This window comes from Crocodylus porosus, unplaced genomic scaffold, assembly GCF_001723895.1.
Source record: "Crocodylus porosus isolate Cpor-Errol unplaced genomic scaffold, CroPor_comp1, whole genome shotgun sequence".
In the NCBI taxonomy this organism is placed as follows: domain Eukaryota; kingdom Metazoa; phylum Chordata; order Crocodylia; family Crocodylidae; genus Crocodylus; species Crocodylus porosus.
In genome coordinates, this window is record NW_017728925.1 from 10,891,468 (window position 1) to 10,915,320 (window position 23,853).

The 23,853-nt window shown below is 50.4% G+C and overlaps 2 protein-coding genes across 2 annotated transcripts in view; one reads left to right on the forward strand and one right to left on the reverse strand.

The window, feature by feature from the left end:
- ASB6 (ankyrin repeat and SOCS box containing 6) overlaps positions 1-23,853 on the reverse strand; it is a 32,725-nt gene that overhangs the window by 7,471 nt on the left and 1,401 nt on the right. The gene's annotated exons all lie outside the window — the stretch shown is intronic.
- PRRX2 (paired related homeobox 2) overlaps positions 15,423-23,853 on the forward strand; it is a 58,501-nt gene continuing 50,070 nt past the window's right edge. Inside the window, exon 1 of the mRNA XM_019540769.1 lies at positions 15,423-15,822. Coding sequence (XP_019396314.1) covers positions 15,579-15,822 — 244 coding nt within the window. The 5' untranslated portion in view covers positions 15,423-15,578. The remainder of the gene's footprint in view (positions 15,823-23,853) is intronic.

Sequence of the window (23,853 nt, forward strand, 5' to 3'; positions counted from 1 at the left end):
CGGCCCGGCCCGGCCCTCGGCAGGGGGCAGCAGCCGCCCGGGGAAGCGGCGCCAGTCTCTCCGGGGGGGGTCCTGAGTCCCTCCAGAGCATCCTTGTGTCCCTCCAGGAGGGTCCTGGGTCTCTCCTGGGGGTCCTGGGTTTCTCTAGGGGGTCCTGAGTCTCTCCAGAGGACCCTTGAGTCTCTCCAGGGCACCTTCTATCTCTCCAGGGGGTCCTGAGCTCTCCAAGGGGCTCTTGCATCTATCTAGGGGGCCTTGTGTCTCTCCAGGGGGGTCCTGAGTCTCTCCAGGGTGCCCTTATGTCCATCCAGGGGTGTCTTGAATCTATCCAGGGGAGTTTCACATCTATCTAGGGGTGTCTTCAGTCTACCCAGGGGAAGCCTTGAGTCTGTAGAGGCTGAGAACCGCTGCCCCAGAGAACATGCGCAGGGACGTGGTTTAAAAGGCAGTGCCACATGCAGTGTCTTCAGAAAGTAACCAGTTCTCTTGGCGCTCTTCGCTCCAGGTGACTAGAACAAGCAACCGCTGCCACTAACAGAGCGAAGCTGGAGTCAGCACCTTCTTCTTATTATTATTTTTTTTTAAGGGCCAGATTTTATCTGGTGCTTGATGTCTCATTGCATGTCCATGTAGGGTGCAATCCGTCCAGTCATTTGGCACCAACAGGCACACGCAGGCTCAGATACTGCAAGATGCATGCATCACTTTGTACGATCTGCGTTCACTCCGGTATTCCCGATACTAACAGCACATCGGACAGCACGGCCGTCTGGATTTGCAAAACCCCACCGGAAACCAGTCTGTCACAAGCAGTTTTTCAGCGGGCATCCCCAGCCCCCACATGTGAGAAGAGGTTTTGTAAAGGCCCTTCGTTTTCTACACTGAGGCCTGGTGGGAACAAAAGACGTGGCATTTGCTATCCCACATCCTTGGCGGTCTCTTGGGACATGCGGGCCTCTGTGACGTTAATGGGAGCTTCACCACTGACTTCAGTGGAGCTAGGGTGTTCTTTCCCCCAGTCCTAACCCCTTGTTCTTGGTCATCCTGCCACCCTCTGCCTGGTGTCAGGGCTATAGGCAGCACTGGACAGATGGTACAGGACATGCCATGCCGGGGACAAACGCAAGCAAAGGCTCTAAGGGCCTCTCCAGGGCTGGGCTCAGCACCAGGGTCACACGCTGGTGGAGCAAAAGCATGGTCTAACAGTAGAAAGGACAAAGCCTGCTCCTTGAGGCCAAGGGATGTATGGTCTCTGCCTAGGGCCTGCCCCACTGGCGAAACTGCCCGAGGCAGTAGGCCTTCACCTTTAATAACCACTGATCAAACGTGCTCCATACCCGCTGGGGGTAGGGTTTCAGGATCCTATCTTTAGAAATTAATCTGCCCTTTGACATTTCCTGTAATAAATAAAAGACCTCGTTTACTATCCAGCTCCATCTGTCTCTAATTAATGCTCCATCTCTCCCCGCCCACCGCACATTTTCCTTTCCCTGGGCATGGCTTCCCCGTGCTCTGCTCTTGATACACACGGCTGTCTGGTTTGGAAGCTGTGCTTCCCCAGGCTGTGGGAGCAATTGGGAACCCAAATAAGAGGCATGGAAGAGCTGTGGTCTTATTTATGGCCCTGGGAAGATGGTCAGGGGAAGGGGAGCTTTGTGTTTTCTGCTAGGCCTATGTTGGTCCTGGTACCCTACAGTGCCTCGGAGCCATGAGTCTAACCTGCAATTGACCCATGCATGCCTGGCTCCCAGATTTGAATCCAGCCTGCACAGCTCTGCAAAGCACAGGGTGGCCATGCCCTGATAGAAGAGGAAGGATCCAACCTGTGGGACAGAGCAGAGCAGGCCCTAGGGAGTGTCAGAGGCAGACTGGTGCAGGGCAGCGGGTCTGGCAAGAGGAAGCGTGAGGGGGAACAAGGTTGCAGGGAGGGCCTTTAAGTTGGGCTTTCAGAAAGGCACAGCCACTCTTCTGAGATCCGACAAGAACAGCTCCTCAAGCTACCTGCCTCTGGGCCTGCTGTCACAGGCCTATGACCTGCTTGGAGGGGAGAGCACTGAGCCTCCACCTGGCTTCTAGATACTCTGCTAAGTAAATCAGGAGTAACTCCAGAGAAAGCAGAGAAGTTAGACCAACTTGAAACATGTACCAGGGACCATGGAACAATGCTCCAGGGTCAGCTGCCATGCAGAGGATGCCCCTGCTCTGTCCACACACCTGTCCACTGCCTGGGGCTCGGGGTTTGCCAGCACTCCCCACAGCTGCTCGCTTCAGGGGGAACAGTGCTGGGCGGCTCCAGCACTGCACAAAACTCAAGGCAAATGGGAGCCCTGCGAGGTGCTGAGCTCAAGCCCTGCCCAGCCTGCCCGCCACATCCCTGAGAGCCCACCAGGGGCTAAAAAGGTTACTCAAGCCTGGGTGAGGGCATCACAGCAGGGCATTGGCCTCACCACTGCAAGGACCTGGGGTGAGGAATACCGCACCTGGCTGGGTCAAGCAGCTGCAGCCGGAAGGCCATGCCGGCAAGCCAGCAATTCACAGGCTGCCTGCCTCTTTCACCAATTAATCATCAGTTTGTAATTTGGGAAAGGGGCATGATCCCCTGCCACCCTCCCTGCCCTGGAATGGGTGTGAAAAGCACTAAATCTTTCAGCAGTGTTTGCCTGGGAAAGCGCTCCAGGCTCCGAGACAGACGGACCCGTCAGACCTGAGAACAAGCACCTGGTGCCTGGAGCCGTGAGCAAGGGGAAGCGTGTCAGCCAGATGGGTCAGGGACAGCTCAGTTGCCAAATAAGCCCTTCACACATATGCACACACATCCACACACCCCCATCCACCCCCCAGTTCCTCCCCACCCCACACTGCCGTACTGAGGCAGCTTCAGGCTGTTTCCCGTCTCCCCCTACTTTCTTTAGCATGCAGTGGGCCATGACTGCTCTTAAGTCCTCCTTATGCCAAAGTCCTCCAAGGGGAGCTTTGTTCCAAGCAAACTTGCATTCACGCGCCTTCCCCCTGTGGTCCTAAGGCTGATCACTGTCTGACAGGTTCAAACCAAGGAAGCCAAATCCTGCTTGGAGGAACTGGGATGCCCAACACCTGAGGGTGCTCAGAAAAGCCTCTTAGCAAGTCTCCATGTCACCAACAGCCTGGGCTCTCCGCATCCATCCCCTTGGCATGGCTGTACATGGCTGTGGAAGACGCAGGACACGGGGACTGCGCTGCAGGCTGTAGAAAGCTTTCATCATGCTGGAGTGTAAAGGTGCTACTCTCCTGCCCGCATGCCCGCTCCTTCTAGCACTCCCCAGTCCCAGGCTGGCGGCCTTGCCAGACCCAGACGAACAGCACTTGCAGTCGGAAGAGCTCAGCCGTGTGCACCTATAACGAGCCTTCTCCATATGCAGGAGAGCCTGGCCTGCCCCCCTCCAGCACTGCAGTCCCTTGAGGTGCCTGAGCCCAAGCTCGCCAGCAAAGGAATCTAGTGAAGCCCAGGGTCTTAAAGCAGGACTCCGAGGGTGGGCGGGGAAAAGCTTATCCCAGGATTTTTTATTATTAGCCTTTTATTGGAATTTCCAGACACTGGGATGCTTGGAAAGGGAACAGTGAGCAGAGCCGGCCTGTGCTGGGGTTTTGTTAATGGATGGGATCCAAATTTCGACACAGAGCCACACCCAGGGGGTGGAATTTGGGCGCATGGGCCCGACCATTTGGCATTTTTCTGACATGCAGTCACAAAATGCTCCCTTCGCCTCCCACCCCTTCCTCTCTGTTGGCGGCAGAGCAGTGGGGTGGCGGGCACGGGCCTGGCCTTCTTGTGGTAAAAAGGGGGCCCAACAGCTTGAGCTCATCTCTTTTTCCCTAGACCACGGCATGTGACGAACAGCCTCCTGCCCGAGCAACATGAGCTTGCAGACTAAAACATGGGCCTCTACCCTTGGAGCTGAAGGAGCTGCTCCCCTCCCTGGTATGAGTTGGAAGCTTCTTATCCATTACCCAAGACCCCGCTCCCCCCCAACTTCTTTAGTGTGCCTTGGCTTTAAACTGTCCACTCGCATGGTGAAAAGGGCACTGTTTCCATGGTTTATTTAATGCTTGGCTTCCCTGATAACGCCACATAGAGAGGGCAGATTCTGCCGGCCGTGGCAACAGTGACTGTAAAGCAGACATCCCACCTGCAAGCCAACACTGATGCCCTGAACCTCCCTTCCTGCAGGCTTCAAGATGGTGATGGCCTCTCAACACTGCTGACCTGGATCTGGGGACCTACAGGCAAGTGGCAAATAGCCCCTGGGACCCAGTCCCTAGTGGGCAGCCCAGTACCTTGGAGCCGGGGCACAGCTGTAGAGACAGGCTTTGACTGTCAATGCTGCAGAAGGCTGAAGGTCCCCGTGGAAGCACCCGCAGCACTGACACCACGTTCTAATAATCAGCTACAAGTCTTGGCCATGCTACGGCACGGGGGCAGCTCTCACCTGGGGTGTCTCTGAGCATCTCGACAGTGAGCACAAACCTGTGATGAGGAAGGAAAACTGGGTGGAGAATTAAATCTCCAGTATGCCTTTCCCTAAGCCCCACTGCCACCAGCACATAGCTTTCCACTTCGCAAGCCAGTTGCCCCAGCTCCCTCATCCAGAGAGAAAGTGTTCCCCTGTCCTTTGGTAGCACACTTACACCTTTTGGGGCTGATTCTGGCAAAAGAAACTGTGTGCAAACAAAGGGCTTGATGGTAAAACGACCATAGACTACAGCGGGCTTTGCAATAGGCCGCAGAAACCCTAGAAATCACAGACAAGTGGGTCACCCAGTCCAACCCCCTGCAGGATCATCCCCTTCCAACCATCTTATACAAATCCAGAATCTAAGCTCTTAGTAAAACTATCGTCAACCTTGACACAACACAAGACATCACACCTGAACCTGCTACAGGTAAAGCCACATAGAGTGGGCACCCACCACCCCACTTCTGTAAAAGGATGTTAATATATGCTCAGGAGATCCAGGAAGAGGCTACACCCTGCGCTACACAGGAAGGCAGAAACCCCCACAGTCCAGACCATGGGGGAAAATTCCTTCCTGACCCCAAATAAAGCTATCAGTGTACTCCTGAGCAGAGGGACAAGACCCTCTAGCCAGGAACCTCCAGAATTAAATCCCAGCAGCAACACTGGCACACCCCAATCAAAATCCCCAGCTTTGGCTGCAGCATATAGCCTGCCCTTCGTGCCTGAGTCACTCAGAGAGAGGATGCTGTGCCAGACTGGAACTATTCAGCTGTCTTGGGAGCGGGGAGCAGGCTCTCAGGGGGTCCATCTGCTGAAGCAGAGCCCACCAGAGCGGTGCCAGCGGAGCTTGGTTTTGCGGCTGCATATAGACAAACAACAGCAGCGTTTCACCCCTCAGTAGCTCTTTCCACATCTGGGTCTCAAGGCACTTTGCACATGTGGGTGAGTCGAGGAGGCCGTGGCCCGCTGTATGTTATTGCTGCGTTCTGTTTTCTTGCAAACTCCTCTGAAGGAGGGAGAGGAACTCACTTTATGTGTCTTCTAGCCCCCCGTGCAAAGAAAACTGAAAAATCTCCCCTCCCCACCCCTTGCAGAGACGTTCAGTGCTTGGGTGGAATTTTCCTCTTTGCCAAAGAAAGTTCATTCACATACAAGCCGCCTTTAGAGGATCACAGCGTGAGCATATGGGTGTGTGAGAATAACATACAGCATGCGAGTATCACTGGTCCCTTCCATGCCACAGCTCCTGCCTCCCTGACTGCTGCCCTGGTCAGACCCCACCGCCATGAAAGAGTCCAGCTGGGCGGGGGATGGACACTGATTCTGCACCATTGAAACCAATGGAAGTTTTACCACTGACCTGAGTGGCAGCCAGTCCAGGCCCTTGATGCCTCTGGCTACAGCACTGTAGGCTGGAATTCAGGACTCTGGGTCCCGTAACAAGGTTTGTTGCTAGATTCACTGGGTATGCCAACACCATGCCCCTGGCATGTCCAGGGTGGGGAAGTGCCAAGCACACTCCCCACCCAGGACCCAGTGTGGTGAAGCTGCCCTGCAGTGGGCTTGTGGCTGCTCTCAAGCATGTGGAGATCTCAAGAAGGCCTGTGGGTAGACGCCCCAGAAGTGGCTTGGCCTGTATGTGCTCAGGAGCGAGCTATAACCGAACCCACTGTGTCTTCATTTAACTCATTTCCCCACCTTATGTCGCTGCTTCCTCATCAGAGCAACATGGGTGCTCACTCAGCTGAAAGGGGCTGTTTCAGTTCAAGGGGGGGCTCTACCCCACCATCAGCCGGACCTGGCTCTACAAGCTGGGCTGCACCGTGACCTGGGCAACTGTACCCACAGACCTATCAACCCAGGAAAGTTTCTCGTTAGCCATGTTTCAGAGGTGCAACCTTTGCCCCTTCACAGCCTTTTACACCCCGGAGTCTACGATATATCAGCACATTTCTGCTTGGGCAGGCACCTCCATTAGAACAACCCCTGCAGGGTAGGAAGGAGGCTTAAGGGGTCCACCCCGTAATCCCAGATCGAAACCCAGCCCTGGAATGGATAAAACCTGCAGGGACCAGAGGGGGTCAAGTCCTTCCCTCCTCATGAATATTCAGGACCCCCTAGCAGTGGGTGAGAGCCACCCTCACATCTCTCTGAAAGAATCCCTTCCTTGCATTTGAAGCCTGAGCTCCTGTCCACATAGTTCCCTCTCCAGGTATCCCTCTCCGAGCCCTGCACACTGAGCCCTGGGAGGGGTAAGGGGCAGGGGGGCTCCAGATTCCAAAGCTGGAAGAAATGCATTTTTGTGTGAAACAATCAGCAATTGCCTTTTGAATAAAAATGATGCTGGCATTGTCAGCCACAAGCATTCAATGCCCTGCTAGAATAACAGAGGAGGGAGCTGCCCCCTTTTTCCAGATCTCTTTGGCCAGGCTGATTGCAGGAAGAATGCAGTTGGCTATCCATCAGGGAGACAGAGCAGGGGAGAGCGAGCGAGAGAGGGGGCATTTTAGGAGGAGAGCCAGAGAAATTTGATCATTAAGAAACCCTCCTGGCTGTCTGGGGGAATTTAATTAAATTGCTGGAGAGAGCTGTATACAAGCGAGCACATCTGGATCCAATATGTGCAGCTTTGATTTTTTTCTTTCTTTCTTTCTTTCTTTCTTTTTTTTTTTCAGTTCACTCTTTTCCCATCTCGCTGTTGAAGGAGGGAGGAGGGGAGAAAAGGGAAATAGCAGAGCCACGGAGTATTGGTTCATCTGGGACAGAATTCCTGGCAGAGAAAGAAAGAGAGAGAGTGAGAGAAAGAGAGAAAGAGAGAGAAAGAAATAGGGGGAACAAGAAATCTGGGAGTAAAGCTTTAACAAGAGCCTGGAGTAGGGCACTTGGTAAGAATGCGGCCTATTAAGACAACTAGTTAAGTCAAGCTAATAGGGTGTGGGTGTTTGTTGGAGGAGATATTCTAAGAGATATAAGGAGAGAGCTGAAATTGGGAATGAGCTGCACCTTCTGGAAGTGAAAAGAGAGACAGAAATGAGTCAGGGCATAAAGAAACCCTATCCCTAAATAGAGAGAGACCCTGGTGAGAAAGGAAGAAAACCCTGTAGTTTCCTAACAGTAATCTCATATGAGTATGTAAGTGGGGTAGATAAGGAGCCACCTCTCTGCTAACCTTCACGTCCTTCCTCCCCATGACAGCTCTCCCCAAATCCCTGCCGTGCTGCCGCCAACCCCACTGCCAACCCCCCCCCACTCGTCTGGAGCATCGCCCAGCTGGATTTCTGCTAAGCCTCCCAGGCCCAACAGCGTTCCCTCGTACAGGCGAGGAGGGCAGCGCAGCAACACAGGCGTGCACACACTCCTGATTTACGCTACATGAGAGGAGGAGCAAGCAGAGCCTTTCAAACCAAGTTGGGGGGTACGGGTGGGAGTGGGAAGCCACTTGCCAAAACTCAGCGCTTGCCTTTGATGTCCGGCTACCGCAAGCTCGCTGGGCTCCGATGTGCTGTGTCAGCAGAATCCAGCTGCCACAGGCAAGACATGGGAAAGAGAGCACTTCTTGTGCAGGGAGGAAGCGATCACCTCCGCTGCGTGCAGGGTGTGCTGCTGGGGAACCTCTCGCCTGCTCAGTCTCTTGTTGGATGGCGGCTGCTACTGTTCAACCTTAGACTCCAATGAAAATGCCCCATGGGCAGCACAGCCTGGGGCCTAAGCTCCTCTCAGCACCCCAAGCCCAACACTGGAAGTTGTGGGCAGCCAGGTGGACTTTCCTGGTGTGCAAAGCAAGTCCCAAACAGATCCACAATGGCCAGAAGGGCTAGAGACAGTGAGGTGCCGCATGGAGGAGGCGCTGACGCAGGCAGCAAGGCCACCCTGGAGAGTGAGAGGAGACATCCAGTCCATGGGATGAAGCGTGAGACCACCTGGCTGTGGAAGGAGGTGGGCAAGGGCCTGGTCTGAAGCCAGTATGACCAGGAAGATGGGACTTCCTCATTTAAGGGTTTGCCTCTTCATTTCCTGTGCCACAACCAGAGCCCTGACCAGTGGATTTGGACAGGGTGGCCCTGACAGGAACAGCGTATAATAATTACCCCACGTGCAGGTTCACGTATTATGTCCATGGGCACATCATTCCCATCCAGGGGCCCGGAGTTCTGTATAAGCCCAGGAAGCAAACCACATCTCCTTTGTGAAGCAGCCTGACCCTCCGGCCAGTGCCCTTGAAGCAAACCCTGAAACAGCTCCTGCTTCTTCCTTTTAACACCTTGCTTTGTCCTCCCAGCACTTTGCAAGCTGGGGTTCTGCCCACTCAAGGACCCAGATTGGCCACCAAGCCTCTGTGACCGATTGACGCTGGTCATTCATTTCTATCATTTCTGTCAACTGCGGGGACTCGGCGTATTGAAAGCTGCACAGCCCATATACAGCCTGCAGGATGACCGTCACCTCTACCTTGCTGCCTCATGGGAAACGCTCCTTTCCTGCTAGGTCAGCCTGGAGGTGGCAAATTCCAGTCAAAAGCTGGTGATGTGTAGCTGTCGCACATAGCTGATCTCCGGGTTTTCTTGCCAGGAAAGCCCCTTGTTTATTTTGTGAGCACACCTGAGTACAAGCTTCCTAAGCAAAGCCAAGGAGGGGGCAGAGGTGGTGTTTAGCAAATGCAGTTTTCTGGTGGTTCCTCCCACTCCATTTCCTTCTTCTGGTGGAAATGCATGGACTCTGATTTCCTGCCAACTGCTGTGATCTGAAAAGAAACTTTACAGTGCTGCAGGGCTGGCTTTAGCTTCCAGGGTCCCATGCAAAGGTTCAGCTCCAGCTCCATTATGCTTCAAACCCTGTTCTGATGCTCAGTTTGCACTGCCCATATGCCTGGCTTTGGTCCTGGAAAGATTCACCTGCTCCAGAATACAAACAATCCGGCTGCACCATCCGGGAGAGTGTAGAGCAGGAATACAACATGGCCCACAGAATAATGACACCAAGCTCAAGACTTGCCGATCACACCCCATCAGCAGCTCTTCTGCTTTGCGTGATGTGCTTCACATGCACAGCTGAACCCTGCTGGTCCTTCATACTGCGGTGATGAGGATTTTGCTTGGTGATCACATACTATGGCTATGAGCTTGACATGAAGGCTTAGGCAGAGACTCTGAATCCTGGAATTTGCCAGCTTTACTTGGGCCAGGAGACTTTGCTCACAGTCAGTGGGAGCTGTGTCAGAACAGAGGCTACAGAGAAGGCAAGAACATCAGCTCTAATCCAGAAGAGAATTTAAGTACCATGGACTTCAGCTGGGGTCTCTGAACCGATTCATCTCGTGCTAGCCTACCCTGCCATCTGCCTCGTTTCAGACTAACCCAGCTATCTACCTCTCTAGACTTCAAGTGAAGGACACGCCCAAGTACTGTGCCAAGCAACACACTCATAGAGTATATCTGTATTCTGTAAGAGGTGAAACTAGATAAAATCCTCGTCGTGATTCCCTCTCAGGAGTTGCGGGTTTGGTGCCTGCTGTTTTGAAAGCAGTTGCGAGTCAGGAGACACACGTGTTGTAAATGGCTTCCTATCACATAGGGTAAATAAGGAGAATTTATTGGTTTGACCTTTTGGGTAGTCTCCTGTACGAGTGTACGGGGAGAGAGCCCAGCAAATGGAACAGAAAGGTCAAAAGTGTACGTGTCTGAGAATTATCACGGCATGAAGACAACTGCAAAGTCAGGCTCCAGGGCCTGGGGGGAAAAAGCCAGCACTTGCAAGAAACCTATGAAGGAAGTACAGGAAGCTTTCAAGAAAGATGCCGAGGCTAATGGTGGAGAAACTCTACTGGGATATTATGGATATTGGTCTTCAGTTCAAGATGGAAGCAGCACTAGGAACCAGAATAGTAAAAACCTGCCACTCCCACTGGACACCGAATGCAGGCTGCTGTATTGCAGCTCACTGCTATAATATTTCCCTGCAGGTTCAATGGGAAAATATGGGCCATGCCCTCAAGTGCTGGAAATTTGGTTGTTCCATTGAAAGCAAAAGCAATAATAATTCGGTCTCAGTGAGGATCTGGTCTTACAGTCTCTTCGTATCAACTGAGATGCCTAATGTCCAGTTTATCTCTGCAGTATCTGAAAGCCAGACCTTCCAAAGGGAGCTAGATGCTAATTTCTATGGAAATCAATGAGATGTAGGCAGCCAAACACCTTTAAGGACTCAGCCCTGAATGCCTTTGAAAAGCACCCAACAAACATGGTCTGGCATGAGCTAACTGGAAATGCTCGGTAGTGCTGACACATGGCTGTAAGACACAGACAGGTGTCACGTTCTACCCCAGAACAGGATGCATCTCATGATGGGAAAGAGAATTGGTGTTTCTAAAGCACACTGGGACCCTCATCACAGCAGTGTGGGATAAGCTTATGGAAGAAAGCCCAAGGGGGCACAACATGAGATTAACACAAAAAAGTATGTCTTTAAAAAAGTGAAGCAAACAAGACAGAGCAATGGAGAGACCATCCTGAGGATTTCAAGCAGCACCTCTAGCGAACCCTGACCCTGCACTCAGGGGCAAATCCCTAGCTGCTGTGGCCTGATGTTGCTTCACTGAAATCACTGGGGTTGCATTTACAATAGGCTATCCATTCAGCAACACATTTAAGCACATACTTAAATTCAACCCTATACAGCAAAGCACATATGCTTATCCTTAAAAGCATGCGACAGCCCCATCAAACGTGGGCTTACGGGTTTTGCTGAAGAGATTGGCTGGCTGGCTAACCCAGGGCTTGGTCAAGGTCCGATTTTGATAATTTAAAACAAATGAACGTTAAAAACAAAATGAAGGTCCTGCCTGAAGGAGCTAGCAAAGTAAGGAGATAGGGGTATTAAATACATGGATCTAGCTCGAGATGTGTTGTCTGGCTGGAAGGGTAAGAAAAAAAATGTTTTTAAAAAAATCAAACGCTGCAGCTAAAACGGAAATTGCATTAATACAGATTGTTTTATTTAAAAAAAGCAAACCCTGACCTCTACTTCAAAAAAGTTATTAGACATTCCCCTTCTGAAAGGCCGACAGGGGATATTATTGAAAGGCCAGTTAATTTCTCAATGACTTACTGTTCTTGCTCTGCTCATGGAAATGTGTTAAGAGTTGGAGGGTAATTTAAGGCACCCCGCAGAAAGGTGTGTAAATCTTTGCATGTCTAAAGAAACTTTACCAGACCGCTAGGATTGGGAAAAAGAAAACTCTTGGCCTTTTTTTCTTTCCGTTGGAACTCTGATCCCCTTTGATCATAAAAAGGTCATATTTCACCCAAAAAAATATCAGCAATCACAAGGGCTGAGGAAGTGCGAGTCCAAGGGGGCTTCACTGACGATTATTCCCTCTGTTTAATTATTTAACACCCTGAATGGAGCAAAAGTCTCCTCTGAAAAAACCCCAGAATGGTTGGGGTGCAAGAAGAGGTCCTAATAAGCCTCAGAGATGAGGCTGGTGATGATTATAGCTATCGACTGAGCAAGGCAAGAGCGGGGCAAGGCCAAAGCATTCGGCTGGCCTCCCTCCCCCATGGACTGAAAATGAATAGCCTTCCAGATCACCAGTGCCCCACAAAATAATCACAGCAAGATGTTCCACAGCTAAGAGAAGGCCTCTGGGCTTGAACAATTAAAAAGCTTGTGGGAAGGGCAGAGGCCAACCACTAGCCTTCAGGCCCTACCCTCTAGCTATCCTCAGCCCCTAACCAACGGATGCCGAGCCTTAGCTGCCAGCACTTGAACCCTTGTGGCTGCAAGTTGCCTTCATTTGCCAACCCCAAAGCCCTCTGTTGCAAGAGATGCCCGGCAGGCAGCTTATCCCACATGTCAGGTGGCTTGGTGGGGCACAGAACCGCACCCACCAAAGAAGATGTACAGAGAAGGACAACTCCATTTGTCTTCACTTGTTCATGACTTGGTATGAGACTCGCAGAACTCCACTCTAAGTCACTGTACCCACAGAGCAGAACTGAATCATATCTGTCTGACAGAGTTTATGGCCTCCCCAGTGTCCAATAATGGACAGAGATAGCAGATTCCTGGGTAAACCTAATCTTCTTTTAAAGATACGTTTCTATCCACAGCTGCCAAAATATTTGCCATGCTGTTCCCTGATCTACTTTTAAGAGGAAAACAGAGTCTGATGCCTGTCAGTTTTAATCCCGATAATTTCATGCCTGATCGCTCCAAAGGACGAGTTTACCCAAAGCCAGGAGTGGAAGAGGTGGAGCAGAGTGCGGCAAAGCTCTGGTAACAAAACCTAAAGCAAGCAATCCAAGGGTTGCCAAATGCCAGGTTAGCCAAAAGGCAGCATCCCTTAACATGCCCAACTTGGGGCTATGAGCCAAAAGCCTGCACTTCTATCCTGGCTGCTCCATAGCAGGATGGGTCACTTCTGAAGGCCCTCAGCATTCACTCCTTCACATACTGAAGACAACGGGAGAACAGTACCTCAGTTTGCCCATCTGTAAAATAGAGCTCATGGTACTCCTCTCTCTCCCCGCTCAGGAGATGTTACGATCAGAGCTGGTTGAAGTTCTGACTGCTTTTTTCTACTTTGAAACTATCAAAAATAAATTAAATTTCCCTGGGAAAAATTCTGATGAGGTTTCTTTTTTGGCGATTTGTCCCCTCGGTTTTTATCTAGTGTTAGATCGGGTCAACATATACTACATTTTAAACTACTGGATTTCACAAAAAAAAGAACAAAAATCCGAAAAAAATGGAAAAAAAGATTCCAGTTGTTCTTTTTTCCTTTTTAAGCCTGACTTCTTGGTGATAGTGGGCCCATCAATGCTGGTAGAGTGCTTTGTACATGTAAACGGGTGCCTCGGTAGTTAACACTCCTGAAAAGTTTGCCGATGAGAGACAGCCTGGCCTTGGTTCCTGGAACCTATTTGCGTTCTGCCTGGTTTCCACCTGGCATCATAACAGGAAAGGACGGGAGCTGGTCAGTCCTGAAGTAACTTTCTCCTCTACGGAGCTGACACCAAGCCCTTCCCTGCACAATCCACCCCAGCCCAGGTGCAAGGTCAAAACCCCTTAATCCAAATGCAGCCTGGATGCTTTCATGGGGACAGGGAAGCCAATGGCTGACTCCTCCAGCAAGCCTCTGAGCAAACATTTGGGACAGAGGAATCATTTTCTTCCAAGCAGGGATGGTCTAGTACAGAGGACCGTGTATGTTTGTGTATTAAGTTGTAAGCTCCCATGCAGGGTGGAGACCAGTTTGGTGCAAGGGCTCTGAGCATGAAAGTGCTGGACTCTCACCAGCCGTTCCCCAGAGGCTTCATGAGCCCCAGGACTGGACCAGAGGCCTCTCTTCAGTTTGGTGCAGAACGGGGACCCAGGCCAGGAGATGGGACTCTGACCTGTCATCAAAGGGAGGTCTGATTCAAGGCAGTCATCTCTCATCCAACATCCCTCTCAATCTCCATTCACTCTTTAGTACCACACAGACATTTATGTGACAGCAAGACCCTTACTCCTCCAGACTTCATCCGCTCTTGCTCATTACCCAGCTGTGGACACAACCTGCCCTTTGTGACAGGCGCACAGCAGAGGGGATGATCAGATCACAGCAAATGTTGAATAAGCTAAACGTTTGGGGAAAGTCAAACAGAACAGGTTATGGGGACCAAGCTCACCTTTTTCTCCAGACAAATGAACCCTCCGAATTAACCCAAGGGCTCAGTGATGGGGCACCGTGACTGGAAATGTACCCTGCTTCTGCCTGTCATTCAACTGTTCTTTAGATTAAAACTCCAGGACTGACAGCCCATTCGCAAATTCACGCCAAATAATATTTTGGAAAATATGGGAAAAGAGAATAAAGGGTTTGGAGTGGCTTGTTTAAGAACCCAAATTGCCTTGCAGGGACCCAAATGCTGATTTTGGTGACACCCACCTAAATCTGGCACAGTCACATACACTTAAGTGGAGTTCCTCTGGGTTCATGTGCCAGGGTTAGGGAGACGAGAGTCTGCGAGATTCAATTTGGAAACCTGGCGCTTGCGCTCTATTTGCACAACAGTCATGTTTGCAAGAAAACAAAAGGAAAGGGGGAAAAAAACCCACTAAAAAAACCCCAAGAAACAAAATGAAACAAAGAAAAAAAACCTCTTTATACATTCAAAAACAATCCTGCAAGTGGGCTAGAGAGACATGCTAGGCCGTGCTTAAGTTGAGAAGTGGATTTCTCCAAGCTGGGAGTTTGAACGGGACGCAACCAGCCTGGAAGATTTGAGTCAGATCGCTGTGTACACACAACCAGAGGCATGTGCAGACACACGCAGCGCCACGGAGGGAGCCTCTCACTAGGTATTACAGTTAAGTCGGAAGGAGGAAATAACAGTTCATCTCTTCAGTTCTTATTGCCCCGGGTTCAGCTCCTCACCGGACACCAGCAAGCCCAATCCTCAGTTTTCAAAGCTCCTTTTATTTTGTTATGTTTAAAGAGGAAAAACTCTTCCCCCCACCACCTCACCCCCCTGGGGCTGCTTTGCATTAGGGAGGCTCCTGGGTGATCCCCGAGGAGTTTGCAAACTGTGGTACTGGGGCATAACGATCTCATTAAGGCAGGAGAGCTGGGCTTTCCCCCCGAAAAGTGACTGGGTGCCAGGCTGCAGGAGGGCAGCGCGGGGCGGAAGGGGGAGCGGGCGGCTGCCTCGGTGAGGACCCCTTGGGTCCCCTCTGTCTCCAGATGGGCGAGGAGCCCTCTTCCCCTCCCAAATCTCCCAGCGCAGCCCCTGACACTTGTTGACAGAAGCACTTCACTTCCTCGGGCAGGGCAGGGCAGGGCAGGGCAGGGCAGGGGGCCTAGGCGCTCTCCCTCTCCCTCTCCCTCTCCCTCTCCCTCTCCCTCCCGCGGCGGTTTTCTGGCGACTCCCCCCGCACTGGGAAGAGGGGAAGGAGGGGAGCTGGCTGCGGCAGGTCGGAGGGAGGAAAGCTCGGTGTCCCCCCGACGTCAGCGCGAGGCGGGCCCGAGCCGGGCAGGGCGCTCGCTGCGGGCCGGGCTGGGGGGGCAGCGTGGCGGCAGCCGGGGCAGCCGGCGGAGCCATGGACGGGGCGGCAGCCTTCGGCATGGACAAGCCCTTCGGGCCGGGCCCCGCGCGGGTGCTGGAGCTGCCGGACACCCCGCAGGGCAGGAAGAACTTCAGCGTCAGCCGCCTCCTGGACCTGGAGGAGGTGGCGGCCGGCATGAACGGGGCCAAGGAGCCCGGCGCCGAGCCGCGGGACGGCGCCAAGGGCGCGCAGGACCCGTCCGGGGGCAGCAGCGGCAGCGAGGCGGCGCCTCAGGACAGTGAGTAGCGCGGCCCGGCCCCTCCGCCGCCGGCCCGGGGCAGAGCCGGGGCTTGCTCTGAGGGGGCTGCAAGTCCCAGGCAGGGAGAGGCAGCTCGCATCCCGGGGGGGAGGGGGGCAAAGGGGTGCTGGCACTGGCGGCCCCCGGGCCCAAGCCGCCCTCGAAGCGCCAGTGGCAGTTCTGAATGGCAGAAACCCCCGGCGTGGGCAGAGGGGTCTCCAGCGCCAGGGGAGGGGGAGCCGGGGAGGTTCAGGGATTTGGTGGCAAATTCGCAATAGTAGCAGGAATAGCAGCAAGGCTTATCTTCCTCTGAGGAAAAAAAAATTTGCTCAGCGCCCAGCGGCCCCGTTTTCCTCTCCGCCAACGGTGAGCGGAGACCCCGGCATCCCGATTCCTTCTGCGCTCGTTAAGAAAATGAAAAAAAGCCCCTTGAAGAAGCGGAGCAGAGCACTTGTAAACACCCCCCGGGAGCGTGCTCCAAAGCGGTGCTGCGCGGTCACTGTGGCAGAGCGGTCGGTCGGCTCTGGGCTTTAGGCGGGGAGAGGTGCCTTGTCCAGTGACTAACGCCCGTCTGAATGCAGCAAGAAGCCGCTAAGCCCGCTCCCTATCATTAGTGTCTGCGTGCACAGGCTCTAGTTCACAGCATCATTCTTGCCAGGAAATTAGGGGAACTCTTCCAGCTGTAAAAGGACAAAAACTTTTCCCAGTCGACGCCAAAGACACCGCATGGTCGCCCTCTCACTCCGCCGGTCTAGAAAGATTCTTGGGGTTTTGCAAGGTATCGGTTTTCCCCTCATAGAAAGGAAATAGTAGCTAAGACTGTAAAGCTTTTTCTTCCTGATTCATAGCAGATATCTTAGACTCTGGAAAGCAAATCGGCTACTTTTCTGTACTGATCTTTCCGAAATCAGACAGATTGCTGACCAGCTTTGCCATTTCTCTTCCCGCTACATTATGCGTGTACGTTTTATTCGTTCATGTCAATGAATCAGATGGGAAAATCTCTCGGCCTCCTGCACAACTCCTCTACAATAGTGACACAAAAACAATGCCGCCACCTTAATTCACAAGCCACGGCACGCTTTAGTTACAGATTTTGATGCTAATTTGGTAGTGTGCTTGAGTGATCAAGGTGATCCATGCCTTAGATGTAGAAGGAAGGGATGTCGCAGGAAAGGAAATATAACGGATAGATGGACCAAAAGAAAGGAAAGTGACTAGTAAAAAGCAAGCCACAGATCTTTGCTTTGAAACACATAAAGCAAAACTTTTCCATAGCACATTTCTCCTCATAGGCAGAGCTTAAAATTCTGCGAGTGTTCCTTATAGCAAACCTTTATCTGCTTTTTAGCAAAACGGCGACAGTCGCAATGTTTGTAAAGTGATGCGGCGCACAGAGTGCCATTCTGGTTACAACGAACCTTTGTCAAAAAAAAATACTATCAGATCATCTCTCACAAGCTTACATTGCAGGAAAAAAAATCATAATTAGATCACAGTTCTGTTCCTCCCCTTCCCAAATGACTTGTCAATGCCGTTCTACCGTGCTTCACCATAAAATAATTTGTTACACAAGAAAAACAGATGCAGGAAAAATGAATATGATTTAAAAAAGGGAAGACTGGTAAGCTATAAGCAGCTCCCACATACCCTACCACAGGTAAAATAGTAGTCTTTTACACTGATACTGTCCAAACTCAGGAACAGGCAAGAGACGGAAGCATAAAATTTGAGCTAGATCCTGAAAATTGCTACGTGACTAACCCTTCCTTATGTAAATATCCCCAGTGCACTCCAAAGGACAGGTCTTTGAATAACGGTTTGTAGGAGGGAGTCCTTTACTATTATAATTTTAAATGTTAATTGCTTGACAAGAAGGTAAAATGCTCTCCACGGATTACAAAACAAAAAGGAAAAAGCCATAGAGAGGGGAGTCTATAAACAAACTTTGCAACAGATCTAAAGGCAAGTTCTGCGAGACGGATGGTTTCGCTCACTGTATGAGGGTGTCACAGGGCGCTGAGGCATGTACTCCAGGATTCAGCGTATCCCCGGGGTGCACGTATGTACTGTAACAGACACACATCTCTAAATATGTATTTGACTGGCAGTTCAGGGAAATGTCAGCTTTGCAAGAATTAATTGCTGTTTAGGCTCTCCACGCAGACAGAGTATTTTAGATAAGACTTTGTTTTTGTCCGATGGGACTGACGGCAACGTTTTCGAAAGCACCCACTGGCTTTTCATTCAGCCGGGGAGTTTACAATTGAGGGCCGATGCTCCAAAGTCTCTAACTCTCTTTTACCTGGAAAGATCAAGCTGCCTTGCTGCATATGTCGTGACTGGGAAGCACAGGCAGTTTTATCGGTCATGTTTCTGGCCTTGTAATTGCGTTATCTAAAGCATGCTAATTAAACCTTTCCACCCTGGCGCGCTGATCTCAGCAGAAGGAGAAAGTCGGATCCAAGCACTGTACTGGTTTTTATGTTTTCAAAAAAACTGTTATTACTTCCTCTTACTTTTTTTGATCGGGTTTTTTGATTTATAAACATGTTCACAGCGACTATATTGCTGTCAGCACATTTCTCTGGAGGGTCCTATAGTCAGTAATGCATCAGCAACCATCAGGTCTCACGGCTGATGTAACAGATTGCTGGAAAAAACAGAGGGCCCTTAAAATTTTTAAAGTCACTGCACATAGGGAGGAGCATTACTGGAAAGTGTTGGCCTCAAAGGAGAACTGCTACATAAGAGTAAATGTAGTTAGAGCTGCCACGAGTTTGAGCTATCCCATGCACCAGATGGGGAGACCTAGTACCTCTACTTTAACTCTAGCCTGTAGTCGTCTCCATCAGCGTCACACTGGTTTAAATCAATAGCCTCTCTACAGAGCAATGTACCTGGAAAGTAAGATACGGTCTATGTGATACTAGCCCACCCCCAAACATGTCTGTTAATTGGGACTCATTAAAGAGCACACTGCTCATTTGATCTCTGTCCCCAGAAGTTCGTCCTCATCTATTCCTCGTCCAATGCAGGAATGCAGCTTTCCAAAAAACCAGGGCCTGATCCTGCAGCCTGTTCCCTGCCCAGTCACAAGTCAATTCTTCCACCATTGTACACTTTCGTTTGGGGAAGAGAAGCAGGACCAAGACTTTTGTGGGCAGGAACACTTGTATACATGTTACAGACATTATTAATGCCTCTCATTGCCAGCGTCCTCCTCAGCTGGTTTCTGCCTGGCACATCACTCATTTTGGGTCTGCCCCCCACATTAGAGACCTTGGGAAGCCAAGAGCAATAGCCTCAGAAGCGGACCAATTCTTGGCACCACTTTACAGGTCCTCAGGTCCAGAGACTTTCAAAGTGCGTCCCCACTCCTCGGACACCCAGATACATTTGCTAGAACCACTGCAGCACTACTGTAGAGCTTGCCATAAGCCAGGTGGACCCACATAGCCCTGCATCCCAGATCAGGAAAAACAAAGAGCAGCAGCTGGGAACAGTGGGAAAGGAGAGATGACAAGGTGCAAACTGAAGCTTTCTAGAATTGCACCAAGCCATCTTTTCACAGCTGCCATAAATCCAGATAACTCCACTGAGGTCAGCCGAGTAATGTTAATTTACACCATAGCAGAATTTGGCCCAGATGCACCATTTATGGCCAAGGGGCTATTTCCTGGGGTCCTTACTTGGTTTTTACTCTGTCCTTACATTGGTAAACTGAAGTCAATAGGAACTGGAGTCTGCTTGACTAAGTAAAGAGTAAGGAGCCAGGAACCTGGCTCTTTGCAACATTATTTCATGCTATGTATTACAAATACATTAATTAGCAATTTGTTTCTAGTATTTCTTATTAAAATATTATTTGCAGACACACAAAGGTTGTGTCGTGGCCAGTGCTATGTTTCCCCAAAGTCCCAACTAGCTGAGTTAGAGGTCCAAAGCTATAACATGCATATACAGAAATGAAACAGCTTGGACCAGATACTTAGCTGGTGAAACTCGGTCTTAGTGGAGGTAGACTGATTTATACCAGCTAAGGACCCTTCACTATTAATCCACAGTGAATTACAGAAAAACAGTCACATGAATGCTGCTATTTTCCTGTGCTTGGGTAAAGAGGGGGCTGACAGATGAAAGGAACCACCACAGGAAAGAAAAGAGTTAAGTTTCCAGCTATGAAGAATTATTTTATCCCTTCCAAGATACTTTTTCTGCATGCTCCAAACAGAAAAGAAAAAAAAAAAAGCCCCAAATCCAAATTTTACTTCTTAAACGAGCATAAGACAAATTCAAATAGATAGACAGATAAATAAATAAATAAATAAAATTAATTTCCCCCTTGAACACAGAACATGTAATTCTTCTCTTGATGTGATTAAAAGAAACGGACAGGGAGGGATTGATTTCAGCAGCTATAAATCAGACTCAGGCTCTTGTAGATTGAGCACACCACAGAAGGTTTTGTTCGGATCCTGTCAGAGGCTGCTGATTAGTTCCCAGCCCAACTCCAGCCCTGTCATCCCACGCGCCTGGTGTACAATCTGTGTGAGCGGTGTGGGGGGAGATAATGGGAAATTGCAAAGGGAAATATAGAAATAAACCAGGATTTTTCAAGGGGCTCAGCAGGGATCAGGGCAACACAGGCTATCCCTGCTCAAAAGAAAACCCCGTTGCTCCTGGGCAGAAGGGCATCTGTGATCAATTAGTGCCATGGGGGAGCAAGCTGGATTTTCAGGATTAATTTGGCCCATTTCTGTTACTTGCTTGGAAGTTCTGCTGATAGTGAGGCTGTGTAACATTACATTTCCTGCATGCTCGTGTCAGAGGGCTAAAGAGGGAGAGCAAGAGACAGACAGAACAGCTGTTTTATCAACCGGCCTGTGCCCAACAAAAAACAAAAGTAATTTTTCCAGCGTTAAGACAAATGCTTGCAGTTTCTTGCGACCACAACCTCCCCGTTCAGTCTGCCAGGACTCTGACCCGCTCAAGTTTAAGTAAAATTTAGGCTAGGGAAAACTCTCTTCACCACCCATGACTGGGTAAGCCTACTGGGCACGACAGGATGTTTGTTTAGTCCTGATCAGTGACTGTACGTGATCAGGAGACGCGTCAGCAGAAGGGCATAAAGCGTTAGTTGTTCAATTTCACTTTATGAGTCCCTAACCCTCCCCGTCCCTTTTCAGCGGGGAGCTGCGAATGACACAGCAAAGCTGCAGAGACTTAGATTTGCAAAGGAGAAGTCTTGAAAAACCAGGGCGAGGTGCAACTCACTGCCAACTACGAGGGTCTACTCGGCTCCAGGCAGGAAGGGTTTGCCAACAACATAGAACAAGGCAGTGAAAATGCAATGGGAAGGAAGGGAGGCAAGAGGGAGAGGCAGGCTTGTTTGAAAATGTCAGGCACGCTCTTAGTCTGGGAGCGCCTCGGCGGGTTAATGCAAGCCTGGTGGAGATGTGCATCTGGCTCTCTTCTGGGCTAGGAGCAAAAGAGCCTCCCTGCAGCACTTATTAAACAGAGGGCTGGTTTCTGTTGTTGCTTTTAATGGGTCACAGCTCACAATTGGGATCTGGTGTTGAGCAAGGCCATGTTCCCTGCTCTCCTACCTCATGTAACCATGGACAAGGAGGACAATGGCTCAGCCATGATTCAAACCCAGGGCAACCCTGACATCCAGCCCTTTCCTGTCAGCACTAAGCCATGCAGCCTTCTGTCCTCACCACGGGCTAACTCCTAACACCACAAGCCGCGTGGTAGGGTTTTGCCAGCAGCCTGCATCTGGTAGCAGCGGCTGGTTCTGCAGGGTTCGGTTGCAGTCTGCTTGCCAGAAATGGGATGGGCCTCTTGTTGGGAAGTGTCTCCAACCATTGCTGGTTGGCCCAAAAGGGATATTTCTGAGAAGGGGGAATAGGGATGTTCTAAGGGGAGCGTCCCCTAAGGTCCTGGGGGAAAGCAGGAGACAGCGGACTCCTGCCAGGACTCTTTGGCACATGGCACTGCCTTCCAAAGAAAAAGCAGATACAGGTGCATGGGACCATGTCAACCCAGTGGCCCATTTACCCTAGCATCCTGCCTCCACCGGTGGTCATTACTAGGTACTTAGGGGTTGCAAGAGACCCTGAAGAAAGCAATTACATTTCTTCCTAATCCCAGGAGCCATCAACTACTGATTGGCTCCTGCCCCTTAGGTCCCTAGGACTCTTCCAGTATCCAGATACACGCAAGCCCTTTTTTTTCAGATTTCCAAGCTCTCACTATCTCATGACAATGTGTTCCATGGGCTAATTGCCTAAAAATGTATTTGTATTTCTTCACATTGGGTTTCCATGTGCTGCTAGCCACTGTTCCGGCCTGTTTCCTGGCTCTTGTAGGATGACGCAGATGAACAGGAGCTCCTGGTTTAGTTTCTCAAGCAGCATTCATGGCTTTGAGCACCGCCTGCACATCCTCTCTAAGCAGCCTCACCCCCTGGCTGTCCTTTCCAGGCCTCCAAACATTTTCTTCATCCTTGTCTGAGCTCCCTTGATTTCTTCTTGAGCTCAGGTGACCAGAACTGAACACACCTCCCAGATGGAGCTTCCTTATTGATTTACACAAAGGTGTCACAGTGCCGTCAGCATTCATTCCCATCCTGTTCCTGACGGGACTTCACGCTTTGTTTGCTTTTTGCGCAGTGAGCAGAGGCATCCGCAACATAGCTTATAGGTCTGTCTTTCGAATGGCTCCAAGCCCCAGTCCTTCCTCCCCTCCTACGGCATTGCATTATCAGCATAAGCAGCAGATATCCAGGCAATAACAAAACAGGTGACCAAAAAACCCCCATTGAGCTCAGCAGAGGTTGGATATCAGTGGGACTGTTCACTGGAGTAAGAGACACAGGATCACAGGGCCCAGTTCTGCACTCCTTGTACACATAAAGCTTCCATTGGATTTAATAACCCACAATTTTATCATAGGCAAAACTATTGTTTTAAATGGCTGACCTTTCACCATTGAGGTTAAAAAGATTCTTGCCACTGATTTCCACAAGAGTAAGATCGAGGTCTTTAACTTCTTAAATGATCTCAGTATGTAAATTCCTGTCACACATTTCATACTTACTTCCCTGTTACTTCCATTCACATGCTTGTCTTACCTTAAGACTTGCTGACTTAAGTTAAACTAACCCACTTGTTTGAAGTGAAGGATGTGCTTAAGCACCTTGGTCATTCAGGGCTATGAAGTTGCAGCTAGCCCCAGCTGGGGGCTAGTGATCAGTGGACCACGTGCAGGAGGATGGATACAGATAGCCAGCTCACTCACCAAGCCCATCCACGAGCATGCATCTCAGTTTTAGGAAATGAGCCTGTGTCAGGAGCTACAAAGCAGGGATTTCTCTCTTTCCAGCCCTTGGGAAGGACAGCCACATGGGTCTGATCAGTCAGAGGGACTGATTCTGATCTCAGTAACACAAGTGTGAATCTGGAGTGACATTGTTGACTGCAGTGGGCTGACCTTAATCCCCTGACCTGGTATTACTGTCATGTAGGAAGGTTTCAAGAGAATTTCTATGCCGGTTGCTTTATTAACACCAATCAAACTAAGGGACTGATCCTACAAAGCCTACAAGGTCCGTTACTGCACGATGAGTCCTACCAAAATCTAGGAGGCTCCATGAAGGAGTCAGCATTGTAACCTCATAGTACCTGGGAACAGGATCAGGCCTTTGTATTTTCTAGTGATCCAACCACAGGCCAAGCGATCAATTTTGCTGGTATCTATTCCCGCTTCTCCTGCTGATTCACTGTGGGGCTTTCATCTCCTCACTTCTCAGTCTCCTCATTTATAAAATGGGGATACTTCTATTCATTTACCTTGATATGGGGAGGAGGATATGTGAGAACCATCACCTGAGAACCTCCAATGAATGGCACCATGGAAGTGCACATTTTTCTCATTAAAAAACTAGGCAACTGTGGCATTGATGCCTACACAGTCAGATGGATTGCAGATTGGCTCAAGGGTCATACTCAGAGGGTGGTGGTGGAT